The 23,776-nt window shown below is 37.5% G+C and overlaps 1 protein-coding gene across 10 annotated transcripts in view; it reads left to right on the top strand.

The window, feature by feature from the left end:
* The window catches only part of LOC106877620 (arf-GAP with coiled-coil, ANK repeat and PH domain-containing protein 2), a 244,660-nt gene extending 221,771 nt beyond the window's left edge, over positions 1–22,889 (top strand). For 4 of the 10 annotated variants that reach the window (XM_089341367.1, XM_089341372.1, XM_089341371.1 and 1 more), the window contains 7 exons: positions 4,655–4,774; positions 11,997–12,232; positions 13,820–13,929; positions 14,743–14,803; positions 15,626–15,675; positions 17,935–17,981; positions 21,928–22,080. In XM_089341367.1, the coding sequence (XP_089197493.1) occupies positions 4,655–4,774; positions 11,997–12,232; positions 13,820–13,929; positions 14,743–14,803; positions 15,626–15,675; positions 17,935–17,981; positions 21,928–22,007 (704 nt within the window). In that variant the 3' untranslated portion in view covers positions 22,008–22,080. Of the gene's footprint in view, positions 1–4,654; positions 4,775–11,996; positions 12,233–13,819; positions 13,930–14,742; positions 14,804–15,625; positions 15,676–17,934; positions 17,982–21,927 lie in introns of all 10 variants that reach the window. The other 6 variants (XM_089341374.1, XM_089341375.1, XM_089341376.1 and 3 more) reach the window with 5 other exon arrangements.
* Positions 22,890–23,776: the final 887 nt, after the last annotated feature.

Genomic DNA, 23,776 nt, shown 5'->3' on the forward strand with positions numbered 1-23,776 from the left:
CCCTCAGTCATGCTTGCCAGCCATGCCAATAGCCTCGGTTTCTGGTTCTGGTTCTGACCAGCCACTGAAGGCAGTGGCTGGCCAGCAACAGGGGTACTAAACAGAAGCTGCACCTAATAAATTAGGTGTACATTCTACGTCCTTTAAACGTTAATTAATGCATGTCCAAGAGAAGCTGTTGATAGAAATATTTGAAACTCCATGACATGCTAGTACTAGTTTCTTTCATTTGTACATGTATCTGTGTGTATGTATGTTTGTATGTACCTCAGCTTGGATGAAATCTATAAAGGAGTGTGTGTACACAGGTGCATACATGTATGTGTGTGAGAATGGAAAAACAAAATGGATTCTTGTTCTTTTAACAATTTAATTACCATTAAGTTTGACAGAATGTTTGTTATTATTATTATTATTATTATTATTATTATTATTATTACCATGATGGGCAAAACGCTTAGTGGTATTTCTACCGGTTTTATATTCTGAGTTCAAATTCCATGAAGGTTGACTTAGCTTTTCATCCTTTCAGGGGTCAATGAACTAAATTCCATTTAAGCAGTGGGCAAAGTCAATGTAATTAACTACCCCTGACTCCATCCTTCCCCCTAAATTTCAGGCCTTGCCCCTGTTGTAGAAAGAATTATTATTACAGATGTTAAAGGTAGCAAATTAGCAAAGTCATAAGAGTTCCCTGTGATATTCCTTTCCTGTGCACTTTGAATTTAAATTCCCTCTGTGGCCAAATTTTGCTCGTCATATCTTCCAGGATTGAATTGTAATCAACAAGCCCCTTCTCTCGAATTTTGTGGCCATGTGCCTATGTTAAAAAATGATTATTAAAGATTGCAATTTGCATGATTTTATCACATTTTAAAATGCTGCCATTTTCTGCATGCCAAAAGAGGAAGGGCAGTGAAAATCCTGCTACGTCCACCACAGCAACCATTGCATTGCATGTTCTGCAAAATGAACTCAATCACCTTTGCTATGGTTCTCATTTGAGCATTTGTTTTATAAATTTTATTAATTAATTCATTTATTTGTTATTGATTTTTATTTTTTTAATTAACTCAGTTTCCACGATAACTTTTCCATTTCTACTCTTAATTTGCAGAATTAATTTATTTAATAATCCAAGTTAAAAGGGTTTCTGTTCTGTTTGTTATGTGACTTGTTCTGTTCTAGCATGGGTTCTATGAAGTGATAAAAACAGGTGGCAGACCTAGCAGTTGTAACTTTTCTATTGTAAAATAGTGGTTCTACCTTGTTTACAGCCTGACTGAGGCATCTTACTCAGAGGATGATGTGGGTATAGTACCATAATATGAGAGATCTAATCCACTAGCTAGCATAACACCATTGTTACTGCTACTGCCAAAGCCTTGTGTGTAGATTTGGTAGATGGAAATTGAAAGAAGCCTGTCACGTGTGTGTGTGTATCTTTGTGTTCGTGTCCATTTCCCCCCATCACTTGACAACTAGTGGTGGTTTGTTTACACCCCTTTAACCTAGTGGTTTGGCAATAGATACTGATAAAATGAGAAGCGAAGAGAAGAATCCCCCTTGCTCCTAGAAAGTTATCCTCGAGGCACAAGTCCAGGCAAGGTTGTTTATGGAAGACCAGCCATCGCCCATGCATACCAGCCTTTCCTCTCCTTGTTATCAATGTTATCCAAGGGAAAGGCATAGGGGCCGATACAGCTTGGCACTAGTGATGTTGCTTCTTATTTCTACAGTTGAGTGAACTGGAGCAATGTGAAATAAAATGCCTTGCTCAAGGACACAACACACAGCCTGGTCTGGGAATCAAACTCACAACCTCTTGATTGTGAGCCCAATGCTCTAACCATTCAGCCATGCACCTTCACGCATGGCTGAATGGTTAAGTACCTGACTTTAAACAAAGATATAATAAATCCTGGGGTCAATTTGTTCAGCTAAAGTGATTGGCGAATAAACAAAGACAACGTTGAGTCGAGAGACCTTTTAGTCTTGTTGAAAATGTGAGAATCTCTTGGGTGCTGACCCCAACACATTCTGTAAAGTGTTTGGTGAGAGGAAGAACACGTAGCTGTTGAAGCCAAGTCAAAATTTAAGTGTCTGAGTGAGATGTGATCCTTTCACCCATCTAGGAAGGTAGACTTTACGGCAGCTAAGAGACAACATGTACTTCAAATTAATTATTCAGAGAATTATGGAATAAATTGGACAATGTCTGAGATGTCATCAAAGACAAAATCCCAAACTAAACAAGAAAGTTCAGTGAAAAAGAAACAAACAAAAAAACTAAGAAACCCACTAATATACTTATATCTTTTCTGAACATACTATAAACTAGATTCTACGACTAACATTAAGAAAGCTTGTTTGGTCAGCTAATGACTAATATCAGAGCAGTGGTTTTCAACCATCTTTTGTCTTTGGACCTCTTCGATTCCAGTTTTACTTTACTGGACCCCTATAGCCATTCAATGTTTTTTTTTAAAAAAAGCCCTATTATGTTTTATACTTAAATATTAGGAATTTTGTAGAAAATTGTTAAAATATTTCGTGTTGAAGTGTACCCAGTTTATTGTACATAATCTTTATCAATGAAAGCAAGATCCTATATGGACCCCTGTTGAGAACCACTGCATTAGGGGGTCTTGACTGGTTAGATGGTGGCTAATATTGAAATCAGTAATTGATTGGTAATTTCATTTGTTGGTTGGTTGGTTGGTTAGGGTTAGACATTAGAGGGTTGTCTTGTTAGCTGCTGACTAAATTAAGAAACCTGAACAAGTCTCTGTGTGACAGTGCAATGCACTGAACTCAATTCCATTAGCAAACACCATTGATTTCAAGGACAGACTTGAAGCCATATTGTGCACTAAAAAAATTATCTGTTGCTGCTGCTGTGTATTTAGGGGTGACATTGTATGTACTGACGAATAAGAGAACTAATTCATTATGAAGGGGAGCCAGAACAGGGACTCTGGCATAAAGTGGGCATGTTCAGTTATCCTACCAGATCACTATTAATAAATGAGAGAAGACAGTTCATAGACAGGCCCAATATGTATCCCATGATATCAACTGCAAAGGTTTCAGCATTTCCTAAAGACAAGTTAAGTGGTTTTATGACTTAAATTAGGCCATACTTATGACCATATTAAATTCTTTGATGTTTCAGTTTATTCATAGCAAAACCCCAGATGTCAGTTACAGTCTGCTACCAGACTTTTCTACTTGAACAGGATGTTAAAAATCTGTTCTGTCTTGTAATTTAATTCTCTGTCTTCTACATGAATCTTGGGAACCAAGAAATTTGTTAAAATTTTGTAATGTAAATAACCCTTTATCTCTACCTGATATCAAAATATCCTATCACCAGTCAAGAACAAATCCACCCATGTCAACCCCTTGGATGTTCTAACCTCCTATATCTGGATGTCCAAAACTCTACTCTCCCATCTGGAAGTCTTAAACTCCCATATTCTATCCGGATGTCCTAAACTCCTGTATCCCTTCTCATTGTCCTTAACATCTGTACCCTCTCTCCTCTTCAATGTCCCAAACTCCTGTGTCCTCTCTCGGTGTCCTATATTCCTGTATCCTCCTTCAGTATCCTATCTTCTTTTCTTGACCTAAACTCATATCCTCTCTCCTTCTCCTAAACTCATATATCCTCTCTCAGTGTCCTAAACTCCCATGTCCCCTCTCAGTGTCCTAAAATTTTTATATCCTTTCTCAATGTCCTAACTTCATAATACCTCTCTCAATGTCCTAACCTCATAATATCCTCTCTCCTTCTCCTAAACTCATATATCCTCTTTCAGTGTCCTAAACTCCCATGTCCCCTCTCAGTGTCCTAAAATTATTGTATCCTCTCTCAATGTCCTAACCTCATAATATCCTCTCTCCTTCTCCTAAACTCATATATCCTCTTTCAGTGTCCTAAACTCCCATGTCCCCTCTCAGTGTCCTAAAATTATTGTGTCCTCTCTCAATGTCCTAACCTCATAATATCCTCTCTCCTTCTCCTAAACTCATATATCCTCTTTCAGTGTCCTAAACTCCCATGTCCCCTCTCAGTGTCCTAAAATTATTGTATCCTCTCTCAATGTCCTTACCTCATAATATCCTCTCTCCTTCTCCTAAACTCATATATCCTCTTTCAGTGTCCTAAACTCCCATGTCCTCTCTCAGTGTCCTAAAATTATTGTATCCTCTCTCAATGTCCTAACCTCATAATATCATCTCTCCTTCTCCTAAACTCATATATCCTCTTTCAGTATCCTAAACGCCCATGTCCCCTCTCAGTGTCCTAAAATTTTTTTATCCTCTCTCAATGTCCTAACCTCATAATATCCTCTCTCAATGTCTTAAACTCCTATATCCTCTCTCAGTGTCCTAAACGCCTTTATTATATCTGAAGGCCATACTATCAACTTCCTTAACCTTCATAGTTACTTCCTTTCCTCTTTACAATGCAATCCCTGCCATTCTGTCATCCCAACCCTCCCACCATCCTTTACCATCTCGGTCCATTTGACAACCAGATATGTAATTCCTCTATTTTGACCAATTTAACCAGCTAAACCTGCATGCGGACATGCTTACTACCTGTAGCCCTGCTTGCTTTCCTGACATGCTATTTCTATGGTTCCAGCTGTTCTTTCAGTATCCACGGCAACCTCGAAGGACAATGGCAATGGGCACCGGAATTCAGAAGTTCTTGTGTTTGGCACCGATGTAGAATTACCTGAAGTGAACTCAAGTAAATTTCTTGGTAAGTATTTTCTTTAACTGACATTTTGGTTTGAGGTTCAGCTCTTTCATGCTAGACATGAATGTGTTGAATGGAGATGAAAATATTGACATTTACTGAATAAGTTGCTGCAGTAGCCATAGGAGACTGTTCAAAGTATCATCTATGCTGCTGTGAAATAGAAGTGCTACTAGTTTACTTAGCTGTGTTTATAGATAGATAGGTTGACAGATAGACAGAGAGAGAGAGATAGATAGATAGATGGATGGATAGAGAGGCAGTGATAGATAAATAGATAGATAGATAGATAGATAGGTTGAGAGATAGATAAAGAGATAGATAGATAAGAAGATAGACAGATTGATAGATAGATAGATAGATGTAAATAGGTTGATAGGTAGGTAGGTAGATAGATAGAGCTAATAATAATAAGGTTAGTTAAAACAAACGATGGAATTGTTTCTTTATTTATATGTATATACAGAAAGTCTTCAGATTTGGAATGAAATAAAATAAGATAAAATAAAATGAAATCGAATGTTTACGTTAATACAATTCCTTGGAAAATTTGAAAGTTTTCTGTATATCAATAAATTAAGAATTCCTTCAGTTCTGACTAACTTTATTGTCATTACCAACATATTACTCTGTACTCTACCAAAAAGTATTTTCTTATATGTGTGTGATTTAATCTCCATGTTCTGTGCTGGCATGGTATGGATGGTTTGGCAGGATCCAATGGCTCCAATGGCTCTGCATCTTGCTCCAGTGTCTGTTTTGGCATGGTCTCAAAGACTGGATATCCTTCCTAATGTCAATCACCTTACAGCATGTACTGGGTGCTTTTTTTTATGTGCCACCAACAGTATTGCGGTCACTGATGCAACCTCACAAGACTATGGAACCTACTGAAGTGGGTGGGGGAAAGGGTTGGCTTTATGCTGGGGTACAAGGGAGATAGAGCTGGTCCTTGTAAAGCAGTTGCAGAGATGGGGACAGTGATTAGAAAGGAGCTACAAAGCAATAAATAGTGATGCAGTGCCCACCTGGTCCCTATAGGCATGAGGTGGATAGAAGTAAGTTGGCGGTGGGTTTTCAGGATTGTGTGAAGGGCATCGTATGAAAGGATGGGGGCTAGAGAGACAGACTGCAACTATAAAAATCGGGTGGATTTGAAGGGCAGATGACCAGTGAGTCATGAGATGAAGAAGATGGAGAGACGAATGTGAAAATGTGTTGAGGGGTGGGGAGTGGGCAGGTTGACAGGATAGTGATGATGATGGGGATGACTGGAAGGAGAGAAGAGAGGGGGAAATGATGCAGTTTAGGTAGGCTGCAGGAGTAGTGGTGGTGGTGGTGGTGTTGGTGGGGGGGGGGAGAATGTGGGAAAGAAGATGAATCAGTGTGATGCGTGGGTGGAGAGAAATAATGTTAATGGGGGAAGAATAGCCCAATGGGTGAAATGGTACTGGTATTAGTTGAAATAATGTGGTATTTAGGGAGAGCTGCAGTGGTGGAGGTGATGAATGGTAGGAACAGGAGGAGGAAGAGATAGGGTTAGGTACCCATTTGTGTAAATATATACAGTTATTCCAAAACTCAATTTTGCTGAGGTAGGCAGAGGTCTTCTTGAGAACTTCATATCACCAGACATCTCGGTTCTTTTGTCAGCTTCTCTGTGAGACCTCAGGATGCTGAGGTCAGCTTTCACCACATCATTCCATGTCATCCCATGTCATCCCATGTCTTCCTCTTCTGCAAGTTCCAGCCACATTGAGCAACCAGCACTTCTTCACATAGTTCTCCTCATCTGTATGCATCACATGTCCATTCCTGCACAGTTTTCTTTCTTGCACACTAACATTGGTTCTTTTTATGTCCAGTTTTTTCTTTTTGTTTTCTCAGCACATTTGTTCTGTCATTCATGCACACTTACAATGCATATCCAATGGAAGCATGCCCACTTCATTTCTTTCCAGTTTCCTCAAGTACCCTATGTTCAAGGTCCATGTCTCTTTACCATGTAGCATTGCAGTTCAAACTCAAGTATCATACACTCTGCCTTTCACTTTGTAGGAAAAGACCTTTGTTGACAACAATGATAATTGGAGCAACCACTTCCCTTGTTGATGACATCTCTTAAGTGGCAAAAGCTATCAACTACTTCTAGTTGACCATCCAAGAAATTAAGGGGATCAAGTTTGTTTTTAGAAAGCGCTGCTCCATACGAAGCTTAAGTTCTCTGCTAGTCTTTCTGTGATTTCACTACATCTCTTGTGCACCTGTAGCCTACATTGGGTACAACAGTTGTTTGTAAATGTTTACATGTCATTGAGCCTGGTCATTGGTCAGTTCGTGAAGAGCTTCTTGACATCTGAGTGACCAGGTTGTTGTTGGTGTGATGAAAATTTTGAAACTAAATAATGTTCAAGTGAAGTTAAGTCTCCTGTGCATCTTTGAATGTCTGATGAGTGTCTTTCACATTGCAACCATCATGTTGAAGGTGCGTGGCTTAGTGGTTATGGTATTTGGCTGACATTCATAAGGTTGTGAGTACAATTTCTGGTGGCTCGGCTCATTGTGTCCTTGAGCAAGACACTTTATTCCATCTTGCCCCCACTCCACTCAGCTGGCAAAAATGAATTGTACCTGTATCTCAAAGGTCCAGCCTTGTTACATTTTGTGTCACACTGAGAACTGTGTTAAGAGTACGTGTTTGTGGAGTGCTCAACCACTTGCATGTTAATTTCATGATGTTGTATGGGGAACCTGTACACCCCCATGATTGGCTAAGTGAACTATGCTTGTTAGTATAAATGAGCAATCGCAGTCATATTGTACAGGTCGTAGGAATTATTGAATAAAGATATCGTGTAGTGCTTGTTGAAGATACACAGATGGAAAGTAATAAGAGAACATCAGGAACATTTGATATTATAACAGTGATGATGAGAAGTCGTACATCATATCACATGAGCAGACTGTCTCAGTGATCAGATCAGTTGGAACATTCTTGTAACCAACAGAGTCAGTTGTTTCCAGTAAGGCTTGTATGTTGTTTACATTATAAGAATTTTAGCTTTTTAGAATTTAAAAAAAATATATGAAATAAATCATTTTGATTGTAGAATTTGTAGTAGATAAAACTATAAGTTATAGCATGTAGAATATTGGGTTAAAAACCTTCTTGGACAGAAAAAAAGGTCAAATTTGATGGCATCCTTGTTGAATAGCAGTCCTTGTTATTTTCAGCAACAGCATTCATGACATGGTTTGACCAATGACCTTATGTACCAGTGGTCATGAAATGTGCATTTCCTTGTTTGTACTTCAGACCATTGTGCCAGTTCATCATTGTTTCCTGGTATCTCCCTCTGCAGCAGAATATGCACTAACATGAGATAGTTACCTCCATAATATAAATCTATGTTATTGGACACACCTCATGTTAGTATCATCAGCCATACACTTCTGTGCGTGGAGGCGCAATGGCCCAGTGGTTAGGGCAGTGGACTCGCAGTCATAGGATCACGGTTTCGATTCCCAGACCGGGCGTTGTGAGTGTTTATTGAGCGAAAACACCTAAAGCTTCACAAGGCTCCGGCAGGGGATGGTGGCGAACCCTGCTGTACTCTTCCACCACAACTTTCTCTCACTCTTTCTTCTTGTTTTGTGTGTCGGCTGTAATTCAAAGGGTCAGCCTTGTCACACTGTGTCACGCTGAATATCCCCGAGAACTACGTTAAGGGTACACGTGTCTGTGGAGTGCTCAGCCACTTGCACATTAATTTCACGAGCAGGCTGTTCCGTTGATCGGATCAGCTGGAACCCTCGACATCGTAAGCGATGGAGTGCCAACAACAACAACACTTCTGTGCTGGCTTCTGTGTTGGAAGAGGGTATTAAGTTTGGAGCTTACCTTCTAGATTGATCACTTCTATCACAGCTGAGGAGTTCAGTCTACCCTTACAAAAATCAATTTAACCTACAGATGGGACCCTGACGGGTATTACCATTCTGTTACAGAACAGATCTGGGAGTAATGGTAATTAAGGAGTCACTCTTTGTTCCCCACAACTCAAACATATGAACTGGTGCCTCTCGACCGGATGCTGTTTAATGTCATAGCCAGGACACTCCAAACACTTAATTTAAAAACAAAACAAAAAAAACTTTCAATTAAAACCATTACTCATGTGGATGACATCTTTCAGCTCTAATTAAGTCTTCTCTAAATGAGATTCACTTGGAATTAATTTAAATGTTGCAATGAATTCTTTGAAACCTATTAAGTTTTGTTTGTAACTCTCAGGAGGAAAAAATTTGTTTATTGCATTAGATTTCATTGGTTGCGTTCCCCTTTTACCCCCCCCGCTTTCCTCCCTTGGGGAAACAAATTGATGGATCCTATTAAGTTTGATGTGTAGCTCCTGGGGGGAAGAAATTATATTAATCTTGCTTCTCAACGCAGAAATAGGAAGAAGCATATGTTGTTGAAATGCCAGTTGTTTGGCTTTCATGAAAAAATCAACACTCTTCTTTCGCTCATATCAGCCAGGGCATACATACATACATCCATACATACATACATGTAAACCTACACAAATAGATGGGGAGATACACACATTCATAAACACATGCAAACACACATGTGCCTACATCATAATACATACATATATACATGTGTGTATGTGTATTTATATATATATATATATATATATATATAACAAAACTGTCCGATGAACGGGAACGTGAAACTCAGAGTAACAGTTTTTTGTTATATTTCTGCTGCTTTTAAATAAAGTATATATATATATATATATATATATATATATATATATATATATATATACACATACACAAAAACATATGCATACACACACAGTATACATGCATACATCTCTCTCTCTTTATCTATCTATCTATCTATCTATCTATCTATCTATATATATATATATATATATATATATATATATATATATATATATATATAGGGATTGACAGTAACCTATATATATATATATATATATATATATATATATCTGTAAAAATATGTGACACTTATTCGGTATAAGTGTCACATATTTTTACAGATAAATTCCTCTATTTACATAATATCAAGGTCTCTTTCTTTCTTTTGATGTCATTTCTATCAATATATAAATGATTTGGACTATTAAGTATAAGTCAATTAGTGTGTCTGAATGTTGAGTAGAGCACCGACAGTTAGGCTACTTGTTGCTATCTGCAGCCGTGGTACACTTCCGTTGGCTCTACTTCAGGAACTCTGCAGTGGCAGTTAAGATAACAATGTTAATTAGCAGGGGATGGATTCGGTATCTATGTATGTTTATGAATATATATGTGTGTGTGTGTGATTAATGAGAGAGCTGGAAGAGGGAGTAGTTTAGTAGTCTTCATCAGTGTAGATATGTCTCTTCAGATGATTACAAGAGGTGTCTCATATGATGGGTGGGGCATCATTTTCCATTCAACCTGCTCCAGCATTTGAGGCCGAGCATTATCCTGATGGAAGAACACCTTTAATCTTTATCTTTGGAGAAATACCTAGCCAAAGATAAATCTCTGTACCTGGCTTTCGTTGACATGGAGAAAGCCTTTGACAGGGTCCCCCAATCTCTTATCTGGTGGTCAATGAGGAAACTAGGGATAGATGAATGGTCAGTGAGAGCTGTGCAAGCCATGTACAGGGACGCTGTCAGTAAGGTGAGGGTTGGCAATGAGTACAGTGAAGAATTCCGGGTAGAGGTAGGAGTCCACGAAGGTTCAGTCCTCAGCCTCCTCCTATTCATCATAGTCCTCCAGTTTTGTACTGTACTGTATGTTCTTAACTGAAAATAACCTAACAACATATATATATATATATATATATATATATATATATAAACCAACATTAGCATTTATTATTCATGTTCCATGCTGGCATGTGTTGGACAACTACCAAGTGAAATGGTTCTGGATAGCAAGAAATTAAAAACAGCATCAAAATGCAGTAGCTGCATTGAGAGATGGCAGTGGAGGTGTGTTGAAGGAGGCGGTTGGTTGAGATGATCATTTGTGCACATAACACACACACACACACACACACACACACACACACACACACACACAGTACTTCCAGAACTCAGTTTTGCCATAATGGGCAGATCTTCTCTTGGACCCTGTATTGCTAGATGTCCTGGTCTTTGATCATCTTTTCTGTGAGGCTCAGGGTCCTCAGAGCAGCCTTCATTACTTCATCCCATCCCTTGTTTTGTTTCCCTCTTCCACAAATGCCATTCACGTTGATTGGCACCTATTTTCTATTGTTGTCTGCATCCATAAGCATCACAAATCCATACCAATATTAGTCTCCTTTCTTGCATGCTGACATTGGTTCCTTTTATTCCCTGTTTTCCCTCTCAGCATATTTATACTATGTTATTCATGCACATTTACATTGCATATCCAATGGAAGCATGCTCACTTCGTTTCTTTCCATTCCTCTCAGGTACTCTATGTCCAAGGTCCTTAACACTTTATGATGCAGCATTGCAGTTCTAACGCAAGCATCATGCAATCTGCCTTTCACTCTGCAAGAAAAAAAAACCTTTGTTGCCAACAATGTTAGTAGGAGTAACCACTTCTCCTGTTGGTGACATCTCCATGGTGGTAACAGCTATCAACTACTTCTAGTTAACCATCCAGGAAATTAAGGGAGTCAAGTGTGTTTCTAGAACATACTGCTCCAGTAGATCTGTGACATACAAAGCTTATTATATTCTCTGTTAGTCTCCCTGTGATTCCACTACATCTCTGGTGCATCTATAGCATATATTGGGTACAGTATATGGAATTTGTATCTACTCCTTTTCTCCATACTGAGCAAGGCCATTTCCCTGAAGGTACCAGGCTTCTGTCTTCTTCTCTACTTACTAAGTCCTTTGTCTTTGCTAAGTTCAACTGAGGAGTCTAGGTTTAGCTTCCATGCATGGAATCCCTGTGGAATTCCATATCAAGCTTATATTCTCTGCTTGTCTGTCTGTGATTCCAGTACATCTTTTGTGTGTTCATATTTACAATGGGCACAGTCCATAGAGTTTATACCCACTCCTTTTATATAAATAAACTTCTTACACAGGCCCATTCTTTTTTTCTTTTTTGTACCTTTATTATCTATGTCAATATTTCTCATCTGGGACCCATACATGACCCTTTTTTGTTTCTGTTGTTGTTGTTACAGATCTTGACCTGGACAGCTCTGAAGACTCCTCTACAGAAACTGAAGACACAGAAGATGCCAAGTCAACAACTTCCTGGGAAGACATGAGCAAGCTTGACCCAAACATGTTATTATACAAGGCAGCACAAGCCCGTAACCTTCCAGTGATGGTCGAAGCTTTAGCACACGGTGGGAATTCAAATTGGATCAACGAAGAAGATGAAGGGAAGACACCACTTATGAAGTCAGTGGAAACGGTATGGGTGTATCTTACTTATTGGATTTTGTCCCAAGTCTCTTTTGACATCACTGTTTTTTGTGTACGTGAGTGAATGAGAGAGTAGGCTTGATCTTCTTACAACAGAGCGGGTGGACTTAGGCACCCAGGTGTTGTCACTCTGGGATCATATTATCTTCTGATTTTAACCTGGTGTTGAACCGATAGTGGAGTGCCTGAAATTTCATAGCATTGAACTGCGTGCTATTTTTGTTAGCCCATTTGTAGATTTCGTTCAGGTCTTTCTGCAGTTTTATGATGTCCTCTGGGTTCCTAACTGCCTGCGATATTTTGTGCCATCAGCAAAATAGGTCAGACGATTCGTCCTTGGGTGCTGTTTCATTTATTTTATGTCAGTCTTTTTGCATGCTAACATGGGCGTAGATGAATGCATATTACACTGTATAACGAAACTTTTATTTTATTATCTCCGCCTCAGCAATATTGAATATTAAAATATAGAGAGACCAGTCTGTGATGCATGTGGCATTAGGAAGGGCATCCAGCATGGAAAACGGATGTTAAACGATGATGATGATGAACCATTCTGTTAAACCACATACTTTACATTAACCCTTAACCCTTTAAGGTTGGGTATAAGTAGCAAGTCTTTTCATGCAGGATGCAAAAAAATGGGGGGAAAATACAAGATGATAATCAATGAAATAGCTTATAACTCAATTGTGGCTTATATACTGCACCCGTTTTCAGAATTTAGTAGTGTGTCAATAAGCCACATCCGACCTTAAAGGGTTAAGCATTCGGATTAGACCCAAATGTAATGCTTATTTATTCACATTGCTCGGAATTAATCATGTATTGTCTTGGAGGTTTGAGATTTTGATGATGTGATTGATCGTTGCCAGTGCCGCTGGACTGGCTCCTGTGAAGGTGGCATGTAAAATACACCATTTTGAGCGTGGCCGTTGCCAGTACCGCCTGACTGGCCTTCATGCCGGTGGCACGTAAAGGCACCCTCTACACTCTCTGAGTGGTTGGCGTTAGGAAGGGCATCCAGCTGTAGAAACTCTGCCAAATCAGAATGGAGCCTGGTGCAGCCTTCTGGCTTGCCAGTCCTCAGTCAAATCGTCCAACCCATGCTAGCATGGAAAGCGGACATTAAACGATGATGATGATGATTGTTTATTTTTAGGATAACATTGTAGGGTAGGTGTGAGAGGCTGAATCTCATCAGATTGAACATAAAACAAGTAGAATATTTAGGGTTGCATATGACTGGTTTAGATACGAAAGGGTTGAATGTAAGCCACTATTCATTTTAAATAAATCCTGATTATAATGAGAGCATAGTATAATATAAGCAAAAGTGTTTTAAATCGACAAGGCTTGGCAGCATTTTATCTATCCTTACGTTCCGAGTTCAAATCCTGCCGAGGTTAACTTTGCTTTTCGTCTTTTTGAAGTTGATAAAACAAATGCCAATTGAGTACCATGGTTGACGTAATTAACTTTCCTGCTCCCCCCCCCCCCCACACCCCGTGAACTTGCTAACCTTGTTCCAAGATTTGAAACCAATATGTTTAATTTCAATAATTTTGTGTTTCAGGGTTCTTTAGCTGCCTGTGAGTTTCTCCTGCTCAACGGTGCTAAGTTGGATCGACGGGACCAGAAGGGAAGAACTCCCTTACATCATGCTACGATACATGGCTACACTGGGTAAGTGAAGTGACCGAATTGTTTGGTCAGTACAGACGATACAGTACACAATTGACTGTGAGGTTTGAGCTACTAAAATATGGTCAGTTAGACATGCATAATCTGATTGAGATAATACCAACAAAGTTGAGTGTGTGATTGTGATAGGATCAGTTAAAACTAGGATCTAAATCAGATAGGAGTCAACTCAGCTAATGTCTCTGATTAATGATCTGATATGAGGTGGTGTTTTTGTCTAATTAAGAACATCATAATTAGTAGATAAATAAGGCAGCAAGCTGGCAGAATTGTTAGCATGCCGGGCAAAATGCTTATTGGTATTTCGTCTGTCTTTATGTTCTGAGTTCAAATTCTGTTGAGGTTGACTTTGCCTCTCATCCCTTTGAGGTTGATAAAATAAGTACCAGTTGAATATTGGGGTCGATGTAATTTCCTTGAAATTGCTGAAATTGTGCTAGAATTTGAAACCATTATTAGTAGATGAACACATTTACTATGCTCAGTAGAAGCAGTATTAATTTGAAATAGCCATCTGTGTATCATATTTAATGTAATTACATCATTGAAAGGCAAGTGACCACAGTATTCATCCAGATATAACGTCTCTTATAGATTCAGAGGAAGATGAAAACCACTCCTGCTAGCCACCACTGAGATAATTTTTGTTTCCCTCTGATATAAATTGTTTTTAAACACAGCATGTCCATAAGAGATGTTATATCTGAATAAATATTGCAGTAACTTGCCTGTCAGTGATGTATTTCTTGTGTTTTTATCTCAGTAAATAACTGATATTTGTGTTGTCTCTTGCAGACAAGTATGCCAGTTTTTGAAACGTGGTGCAGATCGACATGCCAAAGATAATGAAGGCAAGGTGAGTCTGTTATTACTTATCTATTTGACATCATCAATGTTAACGATATTTTACTTCTACCAAAGGATTTGAGTGGTCAATTCTTTGTTGACTTCATCAATAATCGAGTGAATTGTATTCATGTTGGTGCTGTGATTTCTGCCAGAGATTTGATTGGTTATTTTTGTTTGCTGACATCATCAGTCTCCAAGTCCTGTTTATGTCTTTACATTCAAACACAGTGATCTGAGTTTGATTTCTAAGCAGAGAGTTGGTGTTTGAAACTCTGCCAGATATTTCCTCAACAGATTAAATTAGTTTGAAGTATTATCATCTTATAAGCAGTGGCTGATTTCAGATATTAAGTTTTCCTAATTTGAATCTTCAAATTGGAAAAAAAACTAAATGTAGAGGCTTCTTCAGAGAAGCTAAATAAAGCAAGCATTATTTGCCAAACGTGTAATGTCGGTGTGCATGAATGACGAAGTACAGATGAGTTGAGAAAATAATTTGGCAACAGAGGAATATGTGTAAGGGAGAAGACTGTGCTGGTGCTGACACATGACACCCGAAGTGTCTAATGGTTTAAACGAAATGGGGGAATCTGCAGAAGGGAAAAACTGAGGTAAAAGTGGTACAGTGTGATTCTTTTGGATGCTGGACATTATAAAGATCATCGTCATAGCCATGTCAGTTTGGTAAAACAGGCGATGTTGATAATGACTATGATGAGGAAAGGAGAGATGTCTGCATAAATTTAGCTATAATCTGTTATGGTTTGGTTGAAACCTTGTTTGTACCATTCTCTTTGTTTAAGATGTTGTTGTTGTTGTTGTTTTACAGGATGCTGAAACAATTGCTATCGAAGCCACTAATGCCGATATAGTCACACTGTACGTATAAAAACCTCAAACTAGATTTTAACATTTTTGATTGTTTTTGATTGTTTTTGCAATGATTGAACTGTTCTCGCTATTGCAATGCATCATCATTTGATCTTGGGCCATTCACTTCACTTGGCTTTCACATGGACTGGTTGGGATAAAAGACTTAACTAATTTCTTCAGACTCATTTAGTTCTTCTAAATTACCATATTTTAACATGTATATGGAATCCCCTAATTTTGGGGCTTAAAATTTGGAAAAAAGGTTTTGTAAGGGATTATAATACTGTCCATGTATAAGAAGCTCCATATTTTTTTAACCTAAATTTTGACAAAAAAGGGTTCCTTATACATGTTAGAATATGGCAATTAGGGTTAAAACTGATTTTTTGATGAAAATCTTGAGGGCTTTGTCTTTAGGTGCAGGCATGGCTATGTGGTAAGAAGCTTGCTTACCGACCACATGGTTTTGAGTTCAGTCCCACAGCATGACACCTCATGCAAGTGTCTTCTACTAGTGCCTCCGGCTGACCAAAACCTTGTGAGAGAGTGGATTTGGTAGATGAAAACTAAAAGAAGCCTGTCGTATATATTGGATTGGTGCATAATTATTGCAGCTTTTTTTTCAACAAATCTTATTCAACAAAAGCAATAACAATATTTAACAAAAACATCTTTAAATGATGGTCTGACAGTCTGCCAAGCAAATGGGAAGCAGTAATTGAAATAGATGGTTAATATGCTCTGGAATAATCATTTAAAGATGTTTTTGTTACGTGTTGTTATTGTTTTTTGTTGCATAAAATTTGTTGAAAAAAACTGCAATGATTATGCACCAACCCTATATATATATATATATATATATATATATATATATATGTAGTATTTTTTTTATTTGTCTTGCCCTTTTACAGTCTGTTGTGTCGCTAAATTTTTACTGAGAACATATTTTTTCGTGGTTAGATGATTCGGCATCTATTCTAGCATATAGGAGTCCACTTTTGTTGGTCATTCCTCTTATTTTTGTATGTAATATATATATATATATATATATATATGTGCACACGTGTTTGTGTGTGTGTGTGTCCCACCACTGCTTGACAACTGACGTTGGTATGTTTACGTCGCTGTAACTTAGCGGTTTGGCAAAAGAGATCAATAGAGTAAGTACCAGGCTTAAAAAAAAAAAGTACTGGGGATTGATTCATCCAACATAAAATTCTTCCAAAACAGTGCCCCAGCATGGCCACAGTTTGATTTAGATTTTCTTTGTTTATCTGGAAACTTTTTCCAATAAGGTGGACGCACTTGTGATACTCCAGTTATTGTTTAACCCCAGGTCAACCTGGATCGAGCAGACCTCTGATAAAAAGATATTCTTAAAGTGACCATTGGCACAGACAATGCTGTGGGGTTCAGAAGTTTGCTTTCCAATCACTTAGAGTTTTGGGTCCACCTTGGCTAAGTGTCTTTTACTATAGCCCCGGGCTGACTAAAGCCTTGTGTGTGTGTGTGTGTGTTTGTGTTTGTCTCTCACCACTGCTGGACAACTAGTGTTGGTTTGCTTTTGTCCCATAACTTAGCAGTTTGGCAAAAAGATAGAATAAGCACCAAGCTTAAAAGTAAGTAAGTACTGGGATTTGATATGCTCAACTAAATCTTTTATGGCAGTGCTCCAGCATGACTGCAGTCCAATGACTGTAAGGCAGGATATGATATGCTGCCTATTGGAAACTACGTTATCCATTATAGCTTTTTTTTCTTTTTTGTCGCATGATGTGTTTTGAGGGAGATGTGGTTGCTATTTCGAGTATATGAAACGACCACGTAGAGGTCACCTCTTTGACTACAATTTTTCCCACTTGTGGTCTTTGTTTTTTTGTTTTTTTTCTTATCTGAACCATTGACCGCATGATTAGCAGTTCCAAACCAGGCTGGATACTGTGTGTTGTATAGCTACGCCATCTGGCTATGTGATTTAAGGAAGATAACTCACATGTAAAAACGCATACATTATGTGTAATTTTTTAAAAACTACACGCACACACACACATGTACATATGTGCATGCCTATATATATTTATATATATACACACACACACACACAGATATATACATACACAAACACGAGCATACACGTATATACATGTAACCATGCACACACACACACACACACACAAATAGTTATATATTGGAGTGGCTGTGTGGTAAGTAGCTTTGTTGGTGATGTTGTTATTGTTTCGGTAATATTTTTGTTTTAAATTTCAGATTGAGATTAGCCCGATTAAACGAAGAAATGAGTACGGACGGTATGTGTGAGTTAACATTTCTCTTACTTTCTGCATGGATTTGCGCAGAAAACTCCCCCCCCCCCAATTCTCCAATTATATGGTTTGTGTGTATGTGTGTGTGTGCGTATGTGTTATTTCTTTACTACCCACAAGGGGCTACACACAGAGGGGACAAACAAGGACAGACAAACACGGATTAAGTCTATTATATCGACCCCAGTGCATAACTGGTACTTAATTTATCAACCCCCGAAAGGATGAAAGGCAAAGTCGACCTCAGCGGAATTTGAACTCAGAACGTAGCGGCAGACGAAATACCGCTAAGCATTTCGCCCGGCGTGCTAACGTTTCTGCCAGCTCGCGTATGTGTGTGTGTGTGCATGTGCATGCGTGTGTGTGTGTGTGTGTGCACGTGCATGTGTTTTGGTTGGAGTGTATCAGTACAACTCCAAACGGCAATCAACTGGCAGAAATTTAATTCTGATGGAACTCCTCGTTTATTGTCATGAACGTTGGGTAATGACGGACAGAATATGAGCGTGGCTACAAGTGGCTGAAGCAGGGTTTCTCCAAAGGATCTCTGGAGTAATGTTAATTGACAGGGAGAGAGACTCCTTGATCTCTGCTGAGATAAGGGAGTCCCCCACCCCACCTCACCAAGTCAAGCCACTACTTCTCTGCATTGAGCGGTCACAGCTCTGGTACTACAGACACGTGATCAGAATGTAATTCTCGCAAGACAGATTCTTCAAGCTAAGCCTATCATGCAACAGAATTGAGGTTGGACCAAGAGGAAGATACTTCAATGATATTCATAATCTCTGTTAGCCATGCTTGGGAATCCAGCTGGAGAATCCCCTAAATTTAGCTGTCCACTTTTGCACTGTTAATAAAGCTGGAGCATCAACCCCTAATGTAGCAAGCATGCCAGCATGTCCTTCGGGGATTAAACCCTTTTTTCTGAAGGTACTTGATAACACCTTGGTGCCAAATTCTGTCCATTTTCAAGAGGAGTTGCTACTAGTTATTTCTGAAGTCTTCTTTGGACAGTCAGATGTCAGTTTACTGGGAAAGGTAAATGCAGGACTTGTCAGAGGGACCTTCTGATAGGCCCCTACAGACGAGACATTTGAGGACTCTTCTGCCACTGCTCTCTCAGGAATGGTGGGCAGAGAAGACGAATAGATACATAAGAATCCCTCATATTATGGAAGACCAATGCAGTTTTGGGAATTTTGCCCTGACCAGAAATCCTGTAATGTGAAACTAATTTTCCCTTTGATTTTTTTATAATATAAAGTAAAATGTGTTCTGACAGATTTTGTGTGTCCCCCATCCCCACCCCGCAAAAAAGTAACAAAAAGCAAGCAGCATGACTATTTTTATGCATGAAAATAACCGTTTCTAAATGTACTCAGCATGACATGTTGACTTAGGCACTGGTTTGTGTGGCTGTGTGGTAAGAAACTTGCTTCCCAACCACATGGTTCTGTGTTCAGTCCCACTTGGGCAAGTGTCTTCTACTATAGCCTCGGGCTGACCAAAGGCTTGTGAATTCATTTGGTAGACGGAAACTGAAAGAAGCCCGTCATATATATATATATATATATATATATACATACATATAAGATTAAAAAGTCAATAAAAGAAAATCTTTTTTAAAAGATGCTTGGTTTGTTTTATTCGTATTACAATTGGTTGAGTCGGTTCTTCTTATAGGTATATTTTTTCATCTTTTAATTTGCATTACTTTTCCAATTGTGATACAAATAAGACGAACCAAGCATCTTTTTCATTTTTCTTCTCCATTTTCTTTTATTGAATGAGACTGTTTATACACACAAATATATATTGATGATCTTCCTATCAATATATTTGGTTAAACCCAATTGGCATCAGGATTTTTTTTTTAACAATCCCTTACGCGGATATTGCTTCCTCAAATTCTGAATGTGTATGTGTGTATATATGTGTGTGTGTGTGTGTGTGTGTGTATTTGTGTTTGTCAGTCCCACCATCACTTGACAACTGATGGTTGGTGTGTGTATGGCTTGGAAACAGATGAGGGTTGGTGACTGGAAACACAACTGGCCATAGAAAACCAGCCTTGAGGAACTCTGTCTGAGCCTCTATATATATATATATATATATATATATATATACATATATATATATATATATATATATATATATATATATATATATATTATATGTATTTATTTTATCCTAATTAATAATAATTCGGATAGAATAAATGGGTTAATAGAAACCAGGGTAGCAAAGATCACAAAATAACTGTGGTGTAATTCCTGTTTGTGAGGCAGAAACTCCTTGATATTTTGGGTATTTGAGTATATATAAATTTAAGGAATGGAGTGAACGCATGTTATAACTGCATACTTTATTCCGACATATGTTTTGAAGAATTACAAATTATGCGATCCATAGGAATCGTCGATCCTATGGATCGCATAAATTGTAATTCTTCGAAACATATGTCGGAATAAAGTATGCAGTTATAACATGCGTTCACTCCATTCCTTAAATTTATATATATATATATATATATATATATATATGTGTGTGTGTATGCATGCAAAGATAAGATCCAAAAATCAAGGTGTAGAAAGGTAGTGAGCTTCAAGCAGTCCTCAGAAGGTATAAAATGCAACTTTCAGGCACAATAGTGGTTAGGTTGTGAATTTTTCCCATATCGAAGTACGATAACCTGAGAAAAGGTTATTTCATAGTTCATGGTTAGCAACTGGGATTGCTGTATATGCGAATAAAAATCCCCAAAATCCTAGTTGACACAGGATCTCTTAAAGCCAGTGTAAACTTTATGTAACCAAGTTATTCATGCAGTCTACCCCTTGTTTGGATAATTACCACTTCTGATGTTCCACTAGCTATGAAACATGTGTAGCCTGGATTTTTATCTACTCCAATTGTATACATAGATAGGATTTTTTTATAAATCAACTAATGTATGTAAGTCAAAAGAAATTGTTGGCTTTATCTGTTTTTTTTTTAATTATATGTTATATTATATTATAAATAAATTGTTAGTTTGTCAATTGTATTTCTCTATTTCATTTAATATTTGTATTATATATATATATATATATATATATATATATACATATATATATATATATATATATATATATATATATATATATATCTAAAATGCAGAGATGCCTATAATAGGACATCTAACCCGCTAGAAAGAGCAGCAAAAGACTACATACCACAAAATTAGGGATAATTTCGAAAGGGAATGAAAAATAAAATTATCGAAATTATCCCTAATTTTGTGGTATGTAGTCTTTTGCTGCTCTTTCTAGCGGGTTAGGTGTCCTATTATAGGCATCTCTGCATTTTAAATGAATAATACATAGTCTATTGACTGTTTTTTTACTCTCGCTAGACCACTGGTGGTAAATAAAATTTCTAAAATTTTTTTGCTACCCTATAATTTATTAATATATATATATATATGTATATATATAAATTTAGTAAATGGAGTAAAACGCATAGGTTAAATGAATTCTTTTATTTCCAACATATGTATAATACTCATCCTGTATGATATTCATAGTCAGACGGTCTATGTGTTTATTTGTGTATCTCTGTGTTTGTCTACTGGTCTCTTTCTGTGTATATTGGTGTTCTTGACTCTCTCTTTTTCTCTCCTTCTCTCTCCCTCTCTTTCTCTTTCCCTCTCTCCCACACTCTCTTTCTCCTCTCTCTCACTATCTCTATCCCTGTCTTTCTCTCTCCCCCTCTTTCTTTCTCTCTCCCTCTCCCATTCTCTCTCTCTCTACCTTTCTCTCTCTCCCTATTTCTCTTTCTCTTTCTCTTTCCCCCTCCACCTCGCTCTCCATGTTCCTGTTTACAATTAATGCACACGTGTTATATGTTGTGTGTCATGGTATAACAACTTCTGACGTTTCACTTCTCTTTGCAGGTGATGAAATGTACAATGATGTGTTCCGAGACTTCAGTAACATGGCTTCACACAATCCAGAAAAGTTGAAACGGAAATAGCGAATTGTTTCTTCCAGTTTGCTCCAAGACAGGCATGCAGTGACCATATATATATATATATATATATATATATATATAATGTGCGTTTAAATATATGTATATGTATATTTAATGTATGTATATATGTGTATGTATATATAATGTGTATATAAATATGTGCATATATATGTATATATGTGTATGTATATATAATGTGTATATAAATATATGTGCATATATATGTATATATGTGTATGTATATATAATGTGTACATAAATATATATGCATATATATATATATATATATATATATGTATGTATATAATGTGTGTGTATATGTATATATGCACACATACATGCACACACACTGAGGCAAACAAATATATACAGATGTGTGTATATATGTAAATATATATATACACACACATATACCCATATATGTACATATGTGTATGTTTGTGTGTGTATGTACATATATATATATATATATATATATATATATGATATATATACATACACACACATATACATGCATTATATGTGTATGTAGTATAAATATATATGTGTGTGTGTGTGTGTGTGTGTATATTATTGAATGTAATAATACAGAATAATAATTATAATAAATGTTCCTTTATATACCCCCCTCCCTTTTTAATTGAAACCTGAGACTTAGATGAAGAAAGGAACACACACACAAAAAAAAATTTTTTTTTTTCCCCCCTTACATGAAAACCGAAAAACTCAATCCTTTCTTGGCAAAAAATATCTACTCATTTCTCTTCCCTCCTCTCGTCCACGATGGAAAAAAGTTAAGGAAACAAAAAAAATATATATATACATCCGACCAAATATTGTTTGGAGTAGCTTCCCTTATTTTTGACTTTTAAGTTTATATCACTTTTTTCTTTTTTTTTTATGAATTACGAAATTCTTTTCCTAATTTTTTTTTTTTTTTTTTAAAATCTTCATCTCTTATAAAATCAACACTGACATGATTTTAATATTCATGAACGGTTCAGTGTCCCCTTTTCATCAAGGGAGATTAAATACACCAACCATCTACTAATCAACTACTTCCCCCCTCTGCCACAAAATTTATGGCCATGTGCCTATGTTAAATCATTATTATTTATTATTAAATTATTATTATTATTATCAGTTAAGGCGGTAAGCTGACAGAATCGTTAGCATGCTGGGTATAATGCTTAGCGGAATAATCTGTCTGTCTTTACATTCTGAGTTCAAATTTCGCCAAGGTCGACTTTGCCTTTCATCCTTTCGGGGTCAATGAAATAGAAACCAGCCAAGTACTGGGGTCGATGTAATCGACTCCCCCCCCCCACCTCCATCCCCGAAATTCCTGGCCTTGTGCCAAAATTTGAAACTGTTATTATTATTATTATTACTGTTATTTACAAAGGCAGCAGGCTGGCAGAATCGTTAGCACTCCAGGCAAAAATGCTTAGCTTAGCCGTATTTCACCTGCTGCTGCTACATTCTGAGTTCAAATTCCGCCAAGGTCGACTTTGCCTTTTCATCCTTTTGGGGATCAATAAATTAAGTACCAGTGAAATAATGGGGTTGATATAATTGACTCCCCCAAGTCAGAATCGTTAGCCTGCTGGACAAAACGCCTTGTGGCATTTTACAGCATTTTACGTCCTGAGTTCAAATTCTGCCTACATTGACAAAATAAATACCAGTTGAACACTGGGGGGGGGGGGCAATGTAATCGACTTCCCCCTCCCCTTGAAAACTACTGGTCCTGTGCCAAAATTGAAACCCAT

The sequence above is a fragment of the Octopus bimaculoides genome, chromosome 24 (genome assembly GCF_046866305.1).
Source record: "Octopus bimaculoides isolate indiv1 chromosome 24, ASM4686630v1, whole genome shotgun sequence".
Classification (NCBI taxonomy): Eukaryota; Metazoa; Mollusca; class Cephalopoda; order Octopoda; family Octopodidae; genus Octopus; species Octopus bimaculoides.